The sequence below is a fragment of the Salvelinus sp. IW2-2015 genome, linkage group LG14, assembly GCF_002910315.2.
Source record: "Salvelinus sp. IW2-2015 linkage group LG14, ASM291031v2, whole genome shotgun sequence".
Classification (NCBI taxonomy): Eukaryota; Metazoa; Chordata; class Actinopteri; order Salmoniformes; family Salmonidae; genus Salvelinus; species Salvelinus sp. IW2-2015.
The window spans coordinates 21806970-21821221 of NC_036854.1; the positions used below are offsets into that span (position 1 = coordinate 21806970).

The 14252-nt window shown below is 44.8% G+C and overlaps 1 protein-coding gene across 1 annotated transcript in view; it reads right to left on the reverse strand.

Annotated features, from left to right (window-relative positions):
* efr3bb (EFR3 homolog Bb (S. cerevisiae)) overlaps positions 1–14252 on the reverse strand; it is a 70372-nt gene that overhangs the window by 19635 nt on the left and 36485 nt on the right. Inside the window, 12 exon segments of the mRNA XM_024000546.2 lie at positions 1–120; positions 248–323; positions 670–842; positions 1002–1056; positions 1132–1243; positions 1455–1616; positions 1819–1954; positions 2338–2416; positions 5487–5568; positions 5571–5619; positions 8307–8313; positions 9363–9512. The exon segment at positions 1–120 is cut by the window's left edge and continues 4 nt beyond it. Coding sequence (XP_023856314.1) covers positions 1–120; positions 248–323; positions 670–842; positions 1002–1056; positions 1132–1243; positions 1455–1616; positions 1819–1954; positions 2338–2416; positions 5487–5568; positions 5571–5619; positions 8307–8313; positions 9363–9512 — 1201 coding nt within the window.

Here is a 14252-nt window from a genome sequence, read left to right on the forward strand (position 1 = left end):
TTCGTTGGCCAGTTCCATGCTGATGAGGGCCAGCAAGGTGTAGAGCGTCTCAAAGTGCTGCGGACCACTGCTCTGCTCCTTACACGCCAAGTAGATGTGGCGGTACAACTGCTGTGCATGCTGGGAATTAGAGAAAGAGAGGAGAGTGAGGCAGGAGGGGGTGGCAGATGGAGAGAGAGAGAGAGAGAGTGAGGAAGGTGGAGAGAGATGGTGATAGAGAGAGCAAGCTGGTGATAGAGAGGTTTACCTTTTTCATGAAAAGGTTGTCCTGTCGAGAGCACTTATCCACTTTCAGTTTGAGAACAGAGATATCTGATATAATGCTGTAGGAGGAGACAGGAAACTAGCATTATTATATGGACAGATACAGAGAGAGTGAAAGCATAGCGCAGTGCTTCTGTAAGGACAGGTCAAGAAGACAAGATGCCTCAAAATGACAAGTGCAAGCCTGAGGAAAGAATGATAGTGACAGAGAGAGAGAAGGGATGACAATCAAAGAGAGACAAAAGCCTGACAGTGAGAGTGAAAGATAAGGACAGAGGGATAGAGAGAAGGACAGAGGGATAGAGAGGTCTGTCTGAGGGGCAGAAATAAAGACAGATTGGGGGGAAGCGAATGAGAGAAAAAGTGAAAGAGTCATAAAGAGCTTGGCCTGAGGAGTGTTCTGACCTGATGCTGGAGAACTTGGGTGTGTTGTCGTGTCTGTCTATAACACTGAGGAGGATGGTGAGCACCAGCAGTCTGACCTCCGGGTCCTCCATCAGAGAGAAGGACAGCAGCGGCTCCAGGAACGAGTTGGGCAGCGCCGTCAGCATGTTGGTGGTCTGGAACCCTGTCGTCACCTGGGGAGAGGGAGGAGAGAGCGTGGGGAGGGGAGGGAGGAGGAGGAAGAAAGATTTAAAGAAAGAAAGAGGAAGATTGATGTAGGCCAGTTGACAGAAACCTACACATGCACACAGAGTTTGGTGACTACTGAGAAGTCTCTAATGTTAATGTCTCACCTGAACCAGTGACTTCAGCAGCATGATCTGGATCATCCTGGTCCCTTCACAACCCCTTCAAATAAAAAACGTTGTCAGGAAAGTGTGAGAGTGTGCGTGAGTGTGCGTGTGAGTGTGTGTGTGTCCTCACCCTGAGCCTGCGTTGGTGAGTGCGGGGTGTACCCCTGGTACAGGAATCTTGCCCATGATGAAGAGCATGACCTCGGAGCGCTGGTATGTAGGGAGGGTGTTCGCAAACGACCCTGGAGAGTTACAAATAGTTCAAATGAAAGTCAATATTTTGGTAGTTATAGATCTTGAAAACTTGACTGCTGACATGCAAAACATTTTGGGACTATATCAGCAATGGACTAATGAAACAAATACCAAACATTGTTTTTGGGTGGAATTTTTCTTTAAGGAGAGACTGGCTGCAAATCTAGTGTGTGTGTGGACAATCACACACACACTGACCAATAGTCCTGATGACGGCTTCCTGTAGCTGTCTCTCCTCATGTGTTTTGATGATCTTGATGCCAATGTTTCCGCTGGCGTCGTAGGAGCCAGTCAGCTCGTAGTCCACACTGAGACGCAGCTGCCTTAGCAGAGTGTTAAACACCTCCAACACAGTGGGGCCTGACACACACACACACACACACACACACACACACACACACACACGAGAAAGAACCCCATACACTTTCAATGATAACACACCTCTCTCTGGTGGACAGATTATAATAGTGAATGAAGTGTGAAGAAAATGTGATCTGGACACGCAAGCCAGGACAAGGTGTGTGTGTGTGTGTGTGTGTGTGGCAGACCTCTATCTACCCACCTACAGAGCCACTGGAAGCAATGGCTGCAGCCTCCAGGAGGACCTCCACTATCCCAGCACGCACTGTGGCTGAATTTTTACTGTTGGCATCCAGGTGACCTAGCAGCTGCTGGATGACCAGGTGAGAGTGCTGCGACTGGAGGAGGGGGAGAAAGTGAGAGGGAGCGAGAAGGAGCGAAACAGGGCAAAAGAGGGAGAGAGAGAGAATTAATTTCCAACCACTTTATTGGGTCAATATAAAAACAGCCGTACATCAAAGCAACACAGAGAGTGGGAGTGAGAAGTAACTAGGATTTCAGTTGAATTGGGGTGAAAGTATGAGGTTGTTCTGAGAGATGGGGGAGGATACAAAAAGCACTTTAGGTTGACTGACTTTTCTGCTATTTGACCATCCAAAGGTAACAGCTGCCAGAGAGAGAGGGAGGGAGGGAGCGAGAGGAGGGAGGGAGGGAGAGAGGGCGGGAGGACAGAAGGAAGGAACGGAGAGAGTGAGGAATAGAGGGAGTAGAAGTGACTCACCTGGATAGAGTACATGATGATCTTAAAGCAGCGGACTGCAAAGGTCTTCCCCTCCCACAGAGAGTGGTTATCTAAGTGCCTGGAGTGAGAGAACGAGCGTGAGAGACAGAACAGAGACAGAAAGAGTCAACGTGAAAGTTACAAAGTACAGACAGAAGACAGACAGACAGAGAGAGAGATAACTGGCTCTTGACAGAACATTCCCCACAGAACCATGCTGCATCTTAGTCACAATGTGACAGCGATACACCACACTAGTCCGCTAATACACAGCACTAGTCCGCTAATACACAGCACTAGTCCGCTAATACACAGCACTAGTCCGCTAATACACAGCACTAGTGCCGCTATACACAGCACTAGTCCGCTAATACACAGCACTAGTCCGCATAATCACAGCACTAGTTCCGCTAATACACAGCACTAATCCACGAACTAATCCACTAATACACAGCACTAGTCCACTAATAAACAGCACTAGTCCACTAATAAACAGAACTAATCCACTTATAAACAGCACTAATCCCGCTAATAAACAGCACTAGTCCGCTAATACACGCACTAGTCCACTAACACACAGCACTAGTCCACTAATAAACAGCACTAGTCCGCTAATACACAGCACTAGTCGCTAAATAAAGCACTAATCCGCTAATAAACAGCACTAGTCGCTAATACACAGCACTAGTCCACTAACACACAGCACTAGTCCACTAATAAACAGCACTAGTCCGCTAATACACAGCACTGTCCACTAATAAACAGCACTAGTCCACTAATAAACAGCACTAGTCCGCTAAAAACAGCACAGTCCTAATAACAGCACTAGTCCGCTAATAAACAGCACTAGTCCGCTAATACAACAGCACTAGTCCGCAATACACAGCACTAGTCCACTAATACACAGCACTAGTCCACTAATACACAGCACTAGTCCACTAATACACAGCACTAGTCCACTAATACACAGCACTAGTCCACCAATACACAGCACGAGTCCACCAATACACAGCACGAGTCCACCAATACACAGAACGAGTCCACTAATACACAGCACGAGTCCACTAATACACAGCACGAGTCACTAATACACAGCACGAGTCCACCAATACAGCACGAGTCCACTAATACACAGCACTAGTCCACTAATACACAGCACTAGTCCACTAATACACAGCACTAGTCCGCTAATAACAGAACTAGTCCGCTAATACACAGCACTAGTCCACTAACACACAGAACGAGTCCACTACTACACAGCACTAGTCCACTAATAACAGCACTAGTCCACTAATACACAGCACTAGTCCACTAATACACAGCACTAGTCCACTAATAACAGCACTAGTCCACTAATACAGCACTAGTCCACTAATACACAGCACTAGTCCACTAATACACAGCACGAGTCCACTAATACACAGCACGAGCCACTAATACACACACGAGTCCACTATACACAGCACTAGTCACTAATACACAGCACGAGTCCACTACAAGCAGATCCACTAATACACAGCACGAGTCCACTAATACACAGCACAGTCCCACTAATACACTGCACGAGTCCACTAATACACAGCCATAGTCCACTATACACAGCACTAGTCCACTAATACACAGCACTAGTCCACTAATACACAGCACGAGTCCACTATACACAGTACGAGTCCACTAATACACAGCACTAGTCCACTAATATACACAGCACTAGTCACTAATACACAGCACTAGTCCACTAATACACAGAACTAGTCCACTAATACACAGAACTAGTCCACTAATACACAGAACTAGTCCACTAATACACAGAACTAGTCCACTAACACACAGGATAATCCACTAACACACAGAACTAATCACTAACACACAGACTAATCACTAACACACAGAACTAATCCACTAACACACAGAACTAGTCCACTAACACACAGAACTAGTCCACTAACACAGCACTAGTCCACTAATACACAGAACTAATACAGAACTTACACTAATAACAGCACTAGTCACTAAGGCACAGCACCAACGCAGCACTAGTCCACAACGCGCAGCACTAGTCCACCAACGCGCAGCACTAGTCCACCAACGCGCAGCACTAGTCACTAATACACAGAACGGATACACTAATACACGAAACTAATCCACAGAACTAGTCCACTAAGGCACAGCACCAACGAGCAGCACTAGTCCACCAACACGCAGCACTATCCACCACGTGACAGCACTAGTCCACAACACTAGTCCACCAACGTGCAGCACTAGTCCACCAACACAGCACTAGTCCACTAATACACAGAACGAATACACTAATCCACAGAACTAGTCCACTAAGGCACAGCACCAACGAGCGACACTAGTCCACCAACACGCAGCACTAGTCCACCAACGTGCAGCACTAGTCCACCAACACAGCACTAGTCCACCAACGTGCAGCACTAGTCCCCACACAGCACTAGTCCACTAATACACAGAACAATACACTAATCCACAGAACTAGTCCACTAAGGCACAGCACCAACGTGCAGCACTAGTCCACCAACACGCAGCACTAGTCCACCAACGTGCAGCACTAGTCCACCAACACAGCACTAGTCCACCAACGTGCAGCACTAGTCCACAACACAGCACTAGTCCACCAACACAGCACTAGTCCACCAACGTGCAGCACTAGTCCACCACACAGCACTAGTCCACCAACACAGCACTAGTCCACCAACGTGCAGCCTAGTCCACCAACACAGCACTAGTCCACTAATACACAGAACGAATACACTAATACACAGAACTAATCCACAGAACTAGTCCACTAAGGCACAGCACCAACGTGCAGCACTAGTCCACCAACGCGCAGCACTAGTCCACAACGCGCAGCACTAGTCCAAAGTACTAGTCCACAAGTCCACAGGACTAGTTCACAGCACTAGTCCACAGCTAGTCCACAGCACTAGTCCACAAGTCCACAGCCTAGTCCACAGCCCTAGTCCACTAGTCCACAGCCCTAGTCCACTAGTCCACAGCCCAGTACACTAGTCACAGCCTAGTACACTAGTCCACAGCCCTAGTACACTAGTCCACAGCCTAGTACACTAGTCCACAGCCCTAGTCCACAGCCCTAGTCCACTAAAAAAGAGGGGACCAGGTCTTACATGAGTACTGGTGTGACAGCGTTCTTGATGTTGCCGTAGGCGGCCCGTCCCAGCAGCTCTCTGAAACAGCGCTCCGTCAGTCTGCCGGACTCTCCTTCTCTTTCTCTGACGCCTGCAGGGGAGAGGGGAGCGGCTAGAGAGACCGAGAGAGAGGAAGGAGGGTGAAAGGAAGAAGGTGAGAAAGAGACCGAGGGTGAAGAAGTTTGGGACGAATGAGAGGGAGGGAGAGAGGAGGCAGGAGAGAAGGAGTAAGAAGAGAGGCAGGGAGAGAAGGAGTAAGAGAGGAAGGCTAGGGAGAGAAGGAGTAAGAGAGGAGGCAGGGAGAGAAGGAGTAAGAGAGGAGGCAGGGAGAGAAGGAGTAAGAGAGGAGGCAGGGAGAGAAGGAGTAAGAGAGGAGCAGAAATATATTTGAGTCAACGAAAACACTTTCACACGCTTTCGACACACATAAAAATCACACAAACAAGGGTGTTGTGTCCTTGCTGGCGTATACCTGCCTGAGGCACTTTTCCCTCTCTGTTGCTGTTTGTAATGAGGACAGAGTGTTTATGGTGACTGCACTTGAATTGGTGAGCGTGTATGCGTGTGTGTGTGTACACGTGAATGTGAAAGAGAGCAAGAGTGTGTGTGAGCATAAAGTGTTAATGTGCTTGTGTGTATGTGCAACAGTATGTTTGTATAATTTGCATTGAAGCCCTCTTCTCCCTCCTCTCTCTCCCTCTCAGGCTTTCCATAGTTAAAGCGTTCTCCTCAGCTGAGCGGAACTCTTCTCTGTTCTACTCTCTTCCACGCCTGGCATCAGGTGGTCCTCCAATAACATAATTTATTAACCACACACGCCTTTCTTCTCGCCCCCCCACCACCAGCACCACTGAAGAAGAGGTCATGGGACTTCCCGTCTCTGTATGGGTCCCGTCTCTGTAGAACTCCCTCATTAGCAGCCATGCTCTTACTGTAAACGTCCCCGAAAATATTACATATCAAACATGCAATTGTAAATTATTCAAAACAAAACAAAATCTGCCACAACACATGGATAGCAGCATTTTCATCTATTCAACATGTGGGTAATGCTGTATGAAGGTAGAGAAAATAAAACGATATGTTCCTCACCATTAATGAACCAATAAATACACCAAGAGAAGGTACACAGCAGATTGGTATCAGCGACCTTTCAATAAGCCTAGCATTTCCTTAACAAGTTAAAAACAATCAGTGAGTGACGAGATAAATGTCTCTATGTCCTCACGTTTACCTGTATTTATTTATTCATTCTGCAAGTCCGCTGAGAGGACAATCTCTTTCTTGTGGGAGACCTATTTCCAGCCTTACAATAAATGAAGATTTCTAGTTTGAATGTCCTTTGAATTACATGATCAAAGGAAGACATAACCACATTGTAGAAGTTAATTAGCTAGTGTGCTAGCCCCTGCAGGCCTACTAGAGCTGGCCGATAAGGACAAAAAATGATATCACGATAAACTGACAGAATTTTTTACGATACTGATAAATTGAATGATAAATGTATAACATGAAATGTGCACCAGTAACTTCTTTATATTACCATTAAAACGACTACTACTGGCTACTTTGAATGATGTGCTTTCAATTGTCCTGTTAGCAATAGTCCATATGAGCAGACTTCTTTCCTTTCTAACGCCACAGTCCTCTAATAAAGGCTACACAGATGACACAATCGCTAGTGCGCGCCACACTGCTCTTTCCCACTGGGACAAAAGGAACACTACAGACACTGGAGGGCTGAGCACGCCCCCATTCACATCCACCAAGTTGTGGTGGAGAYGGTCGAGAGCTTCATGTTCCTCAGTGTCCACATCACTAAAGACCTATCATGGTGCAAACACACCAACACAGTCGTGAAGAGAGTACGACAACGCCTCTTCCCCCTCAGGAGGCGGAGAAGGTTTGGCATGGGTCTTCAAATCCTCATAAAGTTCTACAGCTGCACCATTGAGAGCATCTTGACTGGCTGCATCAATGCTTGGTACGGCAACTGCTCGGTATTCGACCGCAAGGCGCTACAGAGTGTAGTGCGTATGGCCCAGTACATCACTGGGACCGAGCACCCTGCCATCAAGGACCTCTATACCAGGCTGTGCCAGAGAAAGGCCCTAAAAATGGTAAAAGACTCCAGCCATCCAAGTCACAGTCTGTTCTCTCTGCTAGCGCCAGAAGCCATGAGACTGCTAAATGGCTTGCCGGACTTTCTGCTTTTCACCCCCTACCTACATGGACATCAATCAATCAATCACCTAACCAAACCTACATATTATCTCAATCAATCACCCCAAGTACCTCGTGCCCCAGTACACCCGCTCAGTGCCGGTAATCCTTGTATATAGCCTCGTTATTGTGTTTCTATTTTCTTTTGATCTATTTGTAAAAAAATATATAATAATTGAACTGCATTGCTGGGAAAGGGCTCGTAAGTAAATATTTCACGGTAAAGTCTACAGTTGTTGTATTCAGTGCATGTGACAAATACAATTCAATTGTATTTATCGTGGTTATCGATATCAGTAAAATGCCTGCGATAAACGGTCGGTTCTGTCAGTATTGATCATTTTTGGTTTATAGTCCAAGCTCTAAGACCTACTGCTGTTGTCTGTGGCCAGTAATAATAGTTATTAGCCAGTATCATAGTCCCAGTACTACTGCTGTTGTCTGTGGCCAGGAATAATAGTTATTAGCCAGTATCATAGTCCCAGTACTACTGCTGTTATCTGTGGCCAGTGATAATATGGAGAGTTCAGCAGGAGAGCTATTGGAGGACACAGCAGGACCAGACAGGGTACTGACGGATCTACTGAGGCCTAAGGAACAGAAGGAAATGGCCTAGGCTCTTTCTAGGTTAACTGTTTGCGCCATCTTTCCTTTGCTGACTATCTTTCATTCTTTCTCAAAAAATCTGAGGCTCTCTCTCTCTCTCAATTCAATTTCAATTTAAGGGGCTTTATTGGCATGGGAAACATATGTTAACATTGCCAAAGCAAGTGAAATAGATAATAAACAAAAGTGAAATAAACAATACAATTTAACAGCAAACATTACACTCACAAAAGTTCCAAAAGAATAAAGACATTTAAAATGTCATATTATGTCTATATACAGTGTTGTAATGATGTGAAAAAAGGGAAAATAAATCAACATAAATATAGGTCTCTCTCTCGGATTTATTGGCGTCAGTGTGATTCAGTGCATGTGGAGACCTGCCAAAAACTGGATGGAGGCAGTCTGGCTCTACACTACCCTCTCCATCCCCCTCTCCCTCTCCCAGCATCTCTGCCACATTGCTCCCTCTTTCCTCTCCAGGACTCATTTGCTCCCTCAGTATTGTAGATGCATTTAATTATTTGTCTCCATATTTCTTAATCACTTTGAGTCAATCATTACCTACCTCTCTCATCTTCTCTTCCTCCATTCCTTTCCCCATCCCTCCATCTCTCCCCCCCTCCCACGTTTACTCTGTTTGTCCTTGGATGCAGTGCTGAAGACATGGCCTTGAGGTAACTGGACTGTCAGTGACATCAATCACAGATGAGTGGATAACAGCTGGCTGGCAGTGTCAACACAAACACCACCTGACCTGGACTAGCACACATGCGCAACCACCCACCCAAAGCTACAATGACTCATCAACAGCAACTCCACTCTCCAGTCCTTGTAGGCCTGGACTTTCAAACCTCTCGCTCACAACATGGATGAGCTATTTGAACATAGACATATGTCTTCCTGTCAGGCGGTCACTTCTCTACAACCTCTTCGTAGTTTTCTAATATAATTAACTACCAAGGAAACGGTTGACCCTGCCCCTGACCGCTAGCCTCTTGATAACCCCTTACATTGACCCCTCACCTCTCAGTGCCCTCTCCACTCTGCAGGTTGAAGAGCAGTGAGGGAACGATCTTGTCCATGTGCTGGGGGTCCCAGATGTTAGACTGTAGGTCATCATTCACCGTCTTCCTCACAACCCCCTGCAGACCATTTATCCCAGCCATACGGATCCTGTAGAGAAGAGAAAGGGGACAAATGAATGAATCAACCAACCAATTAGTCAGTCTCTTGATATTAATCGAGGATAATTTAATCTTAAAATCACTCTCCCCATCAGGAAGATTTGTAACAAAGTAATCAAGTATAAGACAGTACAGGTACATCGATCAATATCTACAATAGGGCTGATCCCATTTAGTCAACTGGTCGATTGTTCGTTCGATAGGCTGTTGGTCAACCGAGATTTCTTTAGTCGAGCAGTTTTTCATGGCACACGAGACACCGGTCTGATTCACGCCCTTCTCAGTGGACTAATCCATTGAGGAGGCCGCGGGGATGCCATGGTCCAAGAATAAGAGGAGTTTACCGTTCTCATTATCGGAGTGGACACGTTGTTTCCAGGGCTCACAACCTTTGCTACACTTGTGAGAAACAAGATTAGGATTATTTCATTCCATTTAGGAGTTTTGTCAATTTATTCATTGTCCTTTGTTTGGAGCGCTCCTGTCTATGTTGAGTACATTTACATTTGAGTCATTTAGAAGGCACTCTTATCCAGAGCGACTGACAATAGTGAGTAGTGAGAATACATTTGTATTTTTTTGTACTTTTTCATACTGTAACGACAAGCACCTGATTACACATATAGAAGTATGCCTAGGCAACCTGGCCTGTGCGCAAATGTAAGTCTATAAATGTGCCCATTTGGGGATGTCTGATAGTATTTCACCACCACTAAATCAGTTGTGGAGCTTCTCAAAGTAATTTTTTCTTCACCTCAATTAGCAAGTAAACAAACTGTTTTTAGAATGACAATAGTTCCTCTAGGGCGGACCCCGTTTAGTCGACTGGTCGATTGTTTGGTTGATAGGCTGTTGGTCAACCGAGATCTCATTAGTCGAGCAGTAGCAAAAAAATATTATAATAATCATCATCACGGTGTACAAGAAACCTGTCTGATTCGTGCATGTCTGAGCGGACTGATCCATTGTGGAGGCTGTGGGGATGGCACAGTCCATCAGTCTAAAAAGCCATTGGTGGGCCTGTGAGGGCACAGGTCCACCCACTTGAGAACCAGGTCCACCCACTGGGGAGCGGGCCCAGCCAATCAGAATTAGTTTTTACCCACAAAAGGGCTTTATTACAGACAGAAATAATCCACAGTTTCATCAGCTCTCCGGGTGGTTGGTCTCGGATCATCCCGCAGGTGAAGAAGCCAGATGTGGAGGTCCTGGGCTGGTGTGGTTACACGTGGTCTGCGGTTGTGAGGCCGGTTGCACGTACTGCCTAATTCTTGGCTTATGGTAGAGAAATGAACATTAAATTCTCTAGCAACAGCTCTGGTGGACATTCCTGTAGTTAGCATACCAATTGCGCGCTCCCTCAAAATGTAGGCATCTGTGACATTGTGTTGTGTGACAAACCTGCACATTTAAGAGTCGTCTATTATTGTCCCCAGCACAAGGGGCACCTGTGTAATGATAATGCTATTCAGCTTCTTGATACGCCACACCGGTCAGGTGGATGGATTATCTTGGCAAAGGATAAATGCTCACTAACAGGGATGTAAACAAATTTGTGAACAAAACTTGAGCGAAATAAGCTTCTTGTGCATCTGGAAAATGTATGCAATCTTTATTTCAGCTCATTAAACATGGGCTCAACACTTTATATGTTGCGTTTTATTTTTTTCCTGTACACACACACACACACACACACACACAACACAGTAGCAGTCAAACGTTTGGACACATCTACTCATTCAAGGGTTTTTCTTTATTTTGACTATTTTCTACATTATAGAATAATAGTGAAGACATCAAAACTATGAAACAACACATACGTAATCATGTAGTAACCAAAAATATATATATTTTAGATTCTTCACAGTAGCCACCCTTTGCCTTGACAGCTTTGCACACGCTTGGCATTCTCTCAACCAGCTTCACCTGGAATGCTTTTCCAACAGTCTTGAAGGAGTTCACACATATTCTGAGCACTTGTTGGCTGCTTTTCCTTCACTCTGCAGCCCAACTCATCCCAAACCATCTCAATTAGGTTGAGATCAGGTGATCGTGGAAGCCAGGTCATCTGATGCAGCTCTACATCACTCTCCTTCTTGGTCAAATAGCCCTTACACAGCCTGGAGGTGTGTTTGTCATTGTCCTGTTGAAAAACAAATGATAGTCCCACTAAGCGCAAACCAGATGGGATGTCCTATTGCTGCAGAATGCTTTGGAGCCATGCTGGTTAATGGTTAAGTGTGCCTTGAATTCTAAATAAATCACAGACAGTGTCACCAGCAAAGTACCCCCACACCATCACACCACCTCCTCCATGCTTCACGGTGAACCACACATGCGGAGATCATCCTTTCACCTACTCTGTGTCTCACAAAGACACGGCAGTTGGAACTTAACATCTAAAATTTGGACTCATCAGACCAAAAGGACAGATTTCAACCGGTCTAATGTCCATTGCTCGTGTTTCTTGGCCCAAGCAAGTGTCTTCTTCTTATTTCTGTCCTTTACTAGTGGTTTCTTCGCAGCAATTCAACCATGAAGGCCTGATTCATGCAGTCTCCTCTGAACAGTTGATGTTGTGATGCGTCTGTTACTTGAACTCTGTAAAGCATTTATTTGGGCTGCAATTTCTGAGGCTGGTAACTATAATGAATTTATCCTCTGCAGCAGAGGTAACTCTGGGTCTTCCTTTCCTGTGGTGGTACTCATGAGAGCCAGTTTCAACATAGCGCTTGATGGTTTTTCAACTGTACTTGAAGAAACGTTCAAAGTTCTTGACATTTTCCGTATTGACTGACCTCCATGTCTTAAAGTATAATGATGGACTGTCGTTTCTCTTTGCTTATTTGAGCTGTTCTTGCCATATGGATTGGTCTTTTACCAAATAGGGCTATTGTCTGTATACCACCCCTACCTTCTCACAACACAACTGATTGGCTCAAATGCATTAAGAAGGAAAGAAATTCCACAAATTAACTTTTAACAAGGCACACCTGTTAATTGAAATGCATTCCCGGTGACTACCTCAAGAAGCTGGTTGAGTGTGCAAAGCTGTCATAAAAGGCAAAGGGTGGCTACTTTGAAGAATCTAAAATATTTGATTTGTTTAACACTTTTTTGGTTACTACATGATTCCATGATTGTTATTTCATACTTTTGATGTCTTCACTATTATTCTACAATGTAGAAAATAGTCAAAATAAAGAAAAATCCTGGAATGAGTAGGTGTGTCCAAACTATTGACTGGTACTGTATATCTACAGAAATTAGCCTGTTTGAGTGTTTGTTTAATATCCTACTGATTCCGTGAGCTCTAAGCTGTGATTTATTTAACTGCGATTTATTTACGGGGGGTTCTCATCATATGGCACGCTTGCTGCTATTTTGGCTGCGTGGTGATAACATTATTTTATGTTCCTAGGCTACATGTATGAAGTATTCAACATATTGATTTAATTAAGGGGTATACCTATGCTAAGATCAGTATTTCTAATAAAATAGTTTGAGTGCATCAGATAGCCAGATGTATTTATTTATTTTAGGCTTACGACACGTTTTAATTGCACTGTGCAATCAATATTGACCAAATAGCCTACAAGTTCTCTTTCTGTTTGACCTATTCCGATATTTTGATGAGAAAAACGTAACAAGCAGTGGACATCTGATGCGCTGTTCGGGTTGGTTGAGCCAAACACAGAGCATATTGGACTGATCTTGGAATTATTTATATGTGCCCTTTCTGTAGGTAGGCCTACTGTAAATTCACTAGGAACGTATCTCCTTCCATTCCCATAAAGGGTTAAAGCACCCCTGGACCATTATAATAACTTGTATCGTTTTAGAATTAAATGAGGCAGGCTGATGTAGCCCTCTCGGTGAATCTAAACAGCGCGTGCATGATGTTCCCGGGGTGGCTCGTGACATTCTTCTATACCCAAAGAGGAAAGGGAATAATGCACCCCTCAGCCTTTCTGAATTCTAAGAGAGAAGAGGCCTATGTATGTTGCTGTTATTCCGAGCGTGAGGTCCTGTTGGTTATTCCGCTTTATTATAGACTGACTGCACTCTCACCAGAGCAGGCCTATAGTATAGTTTAAACATTTCCTGCACCGCATAAAATATAGGCCAATATTGAGGTTGCCTAACTAGGACAACACAATACTTTTCTGTCCAACCATGTTTATTGTTTTATTGTCTAAAAGGTTTCAGAAAAATATCTATAACTGAATTTTCTACATGTGAATTTGTGGTTGTCTACAGTAAAGCCCTTGTAGAAAACGAGGGTTCACCTGGCTCCAGGTCATCTACAAGGCTATGCTAGGTAAAGTGCCGCCTTATCTCAGTTCACTGGTCACGATKGCTACACCCACCTGCAACACGCGCTCCAGCAGGTGTATCTCACTGATCATCCCTAAAGCCAAAACCTCATTTGGACGCCTTTCCTTCCAGTTCTCTGCTGCCTGCGACTGGAACGAATTGCAAAAATCTCTGAAGTTGGAGACTTTTATCTCCCTCAACAACTTTAAATCTGCTATCCGAGCAGCTAACCGATCGCTGCAGCTGTACATAGTCCATCTGTAACACACCACCCAATTTACCTACCTCACCCCCATACTGCTTTTATTTATTTACTTTTCTGCTCTTTTGCACACCAGTATCTCTTCTTGCACATGATCATCTGATGATTTATCACTCCAGTGTTAATCTGCTAAATTGTAATTAAAAAAAA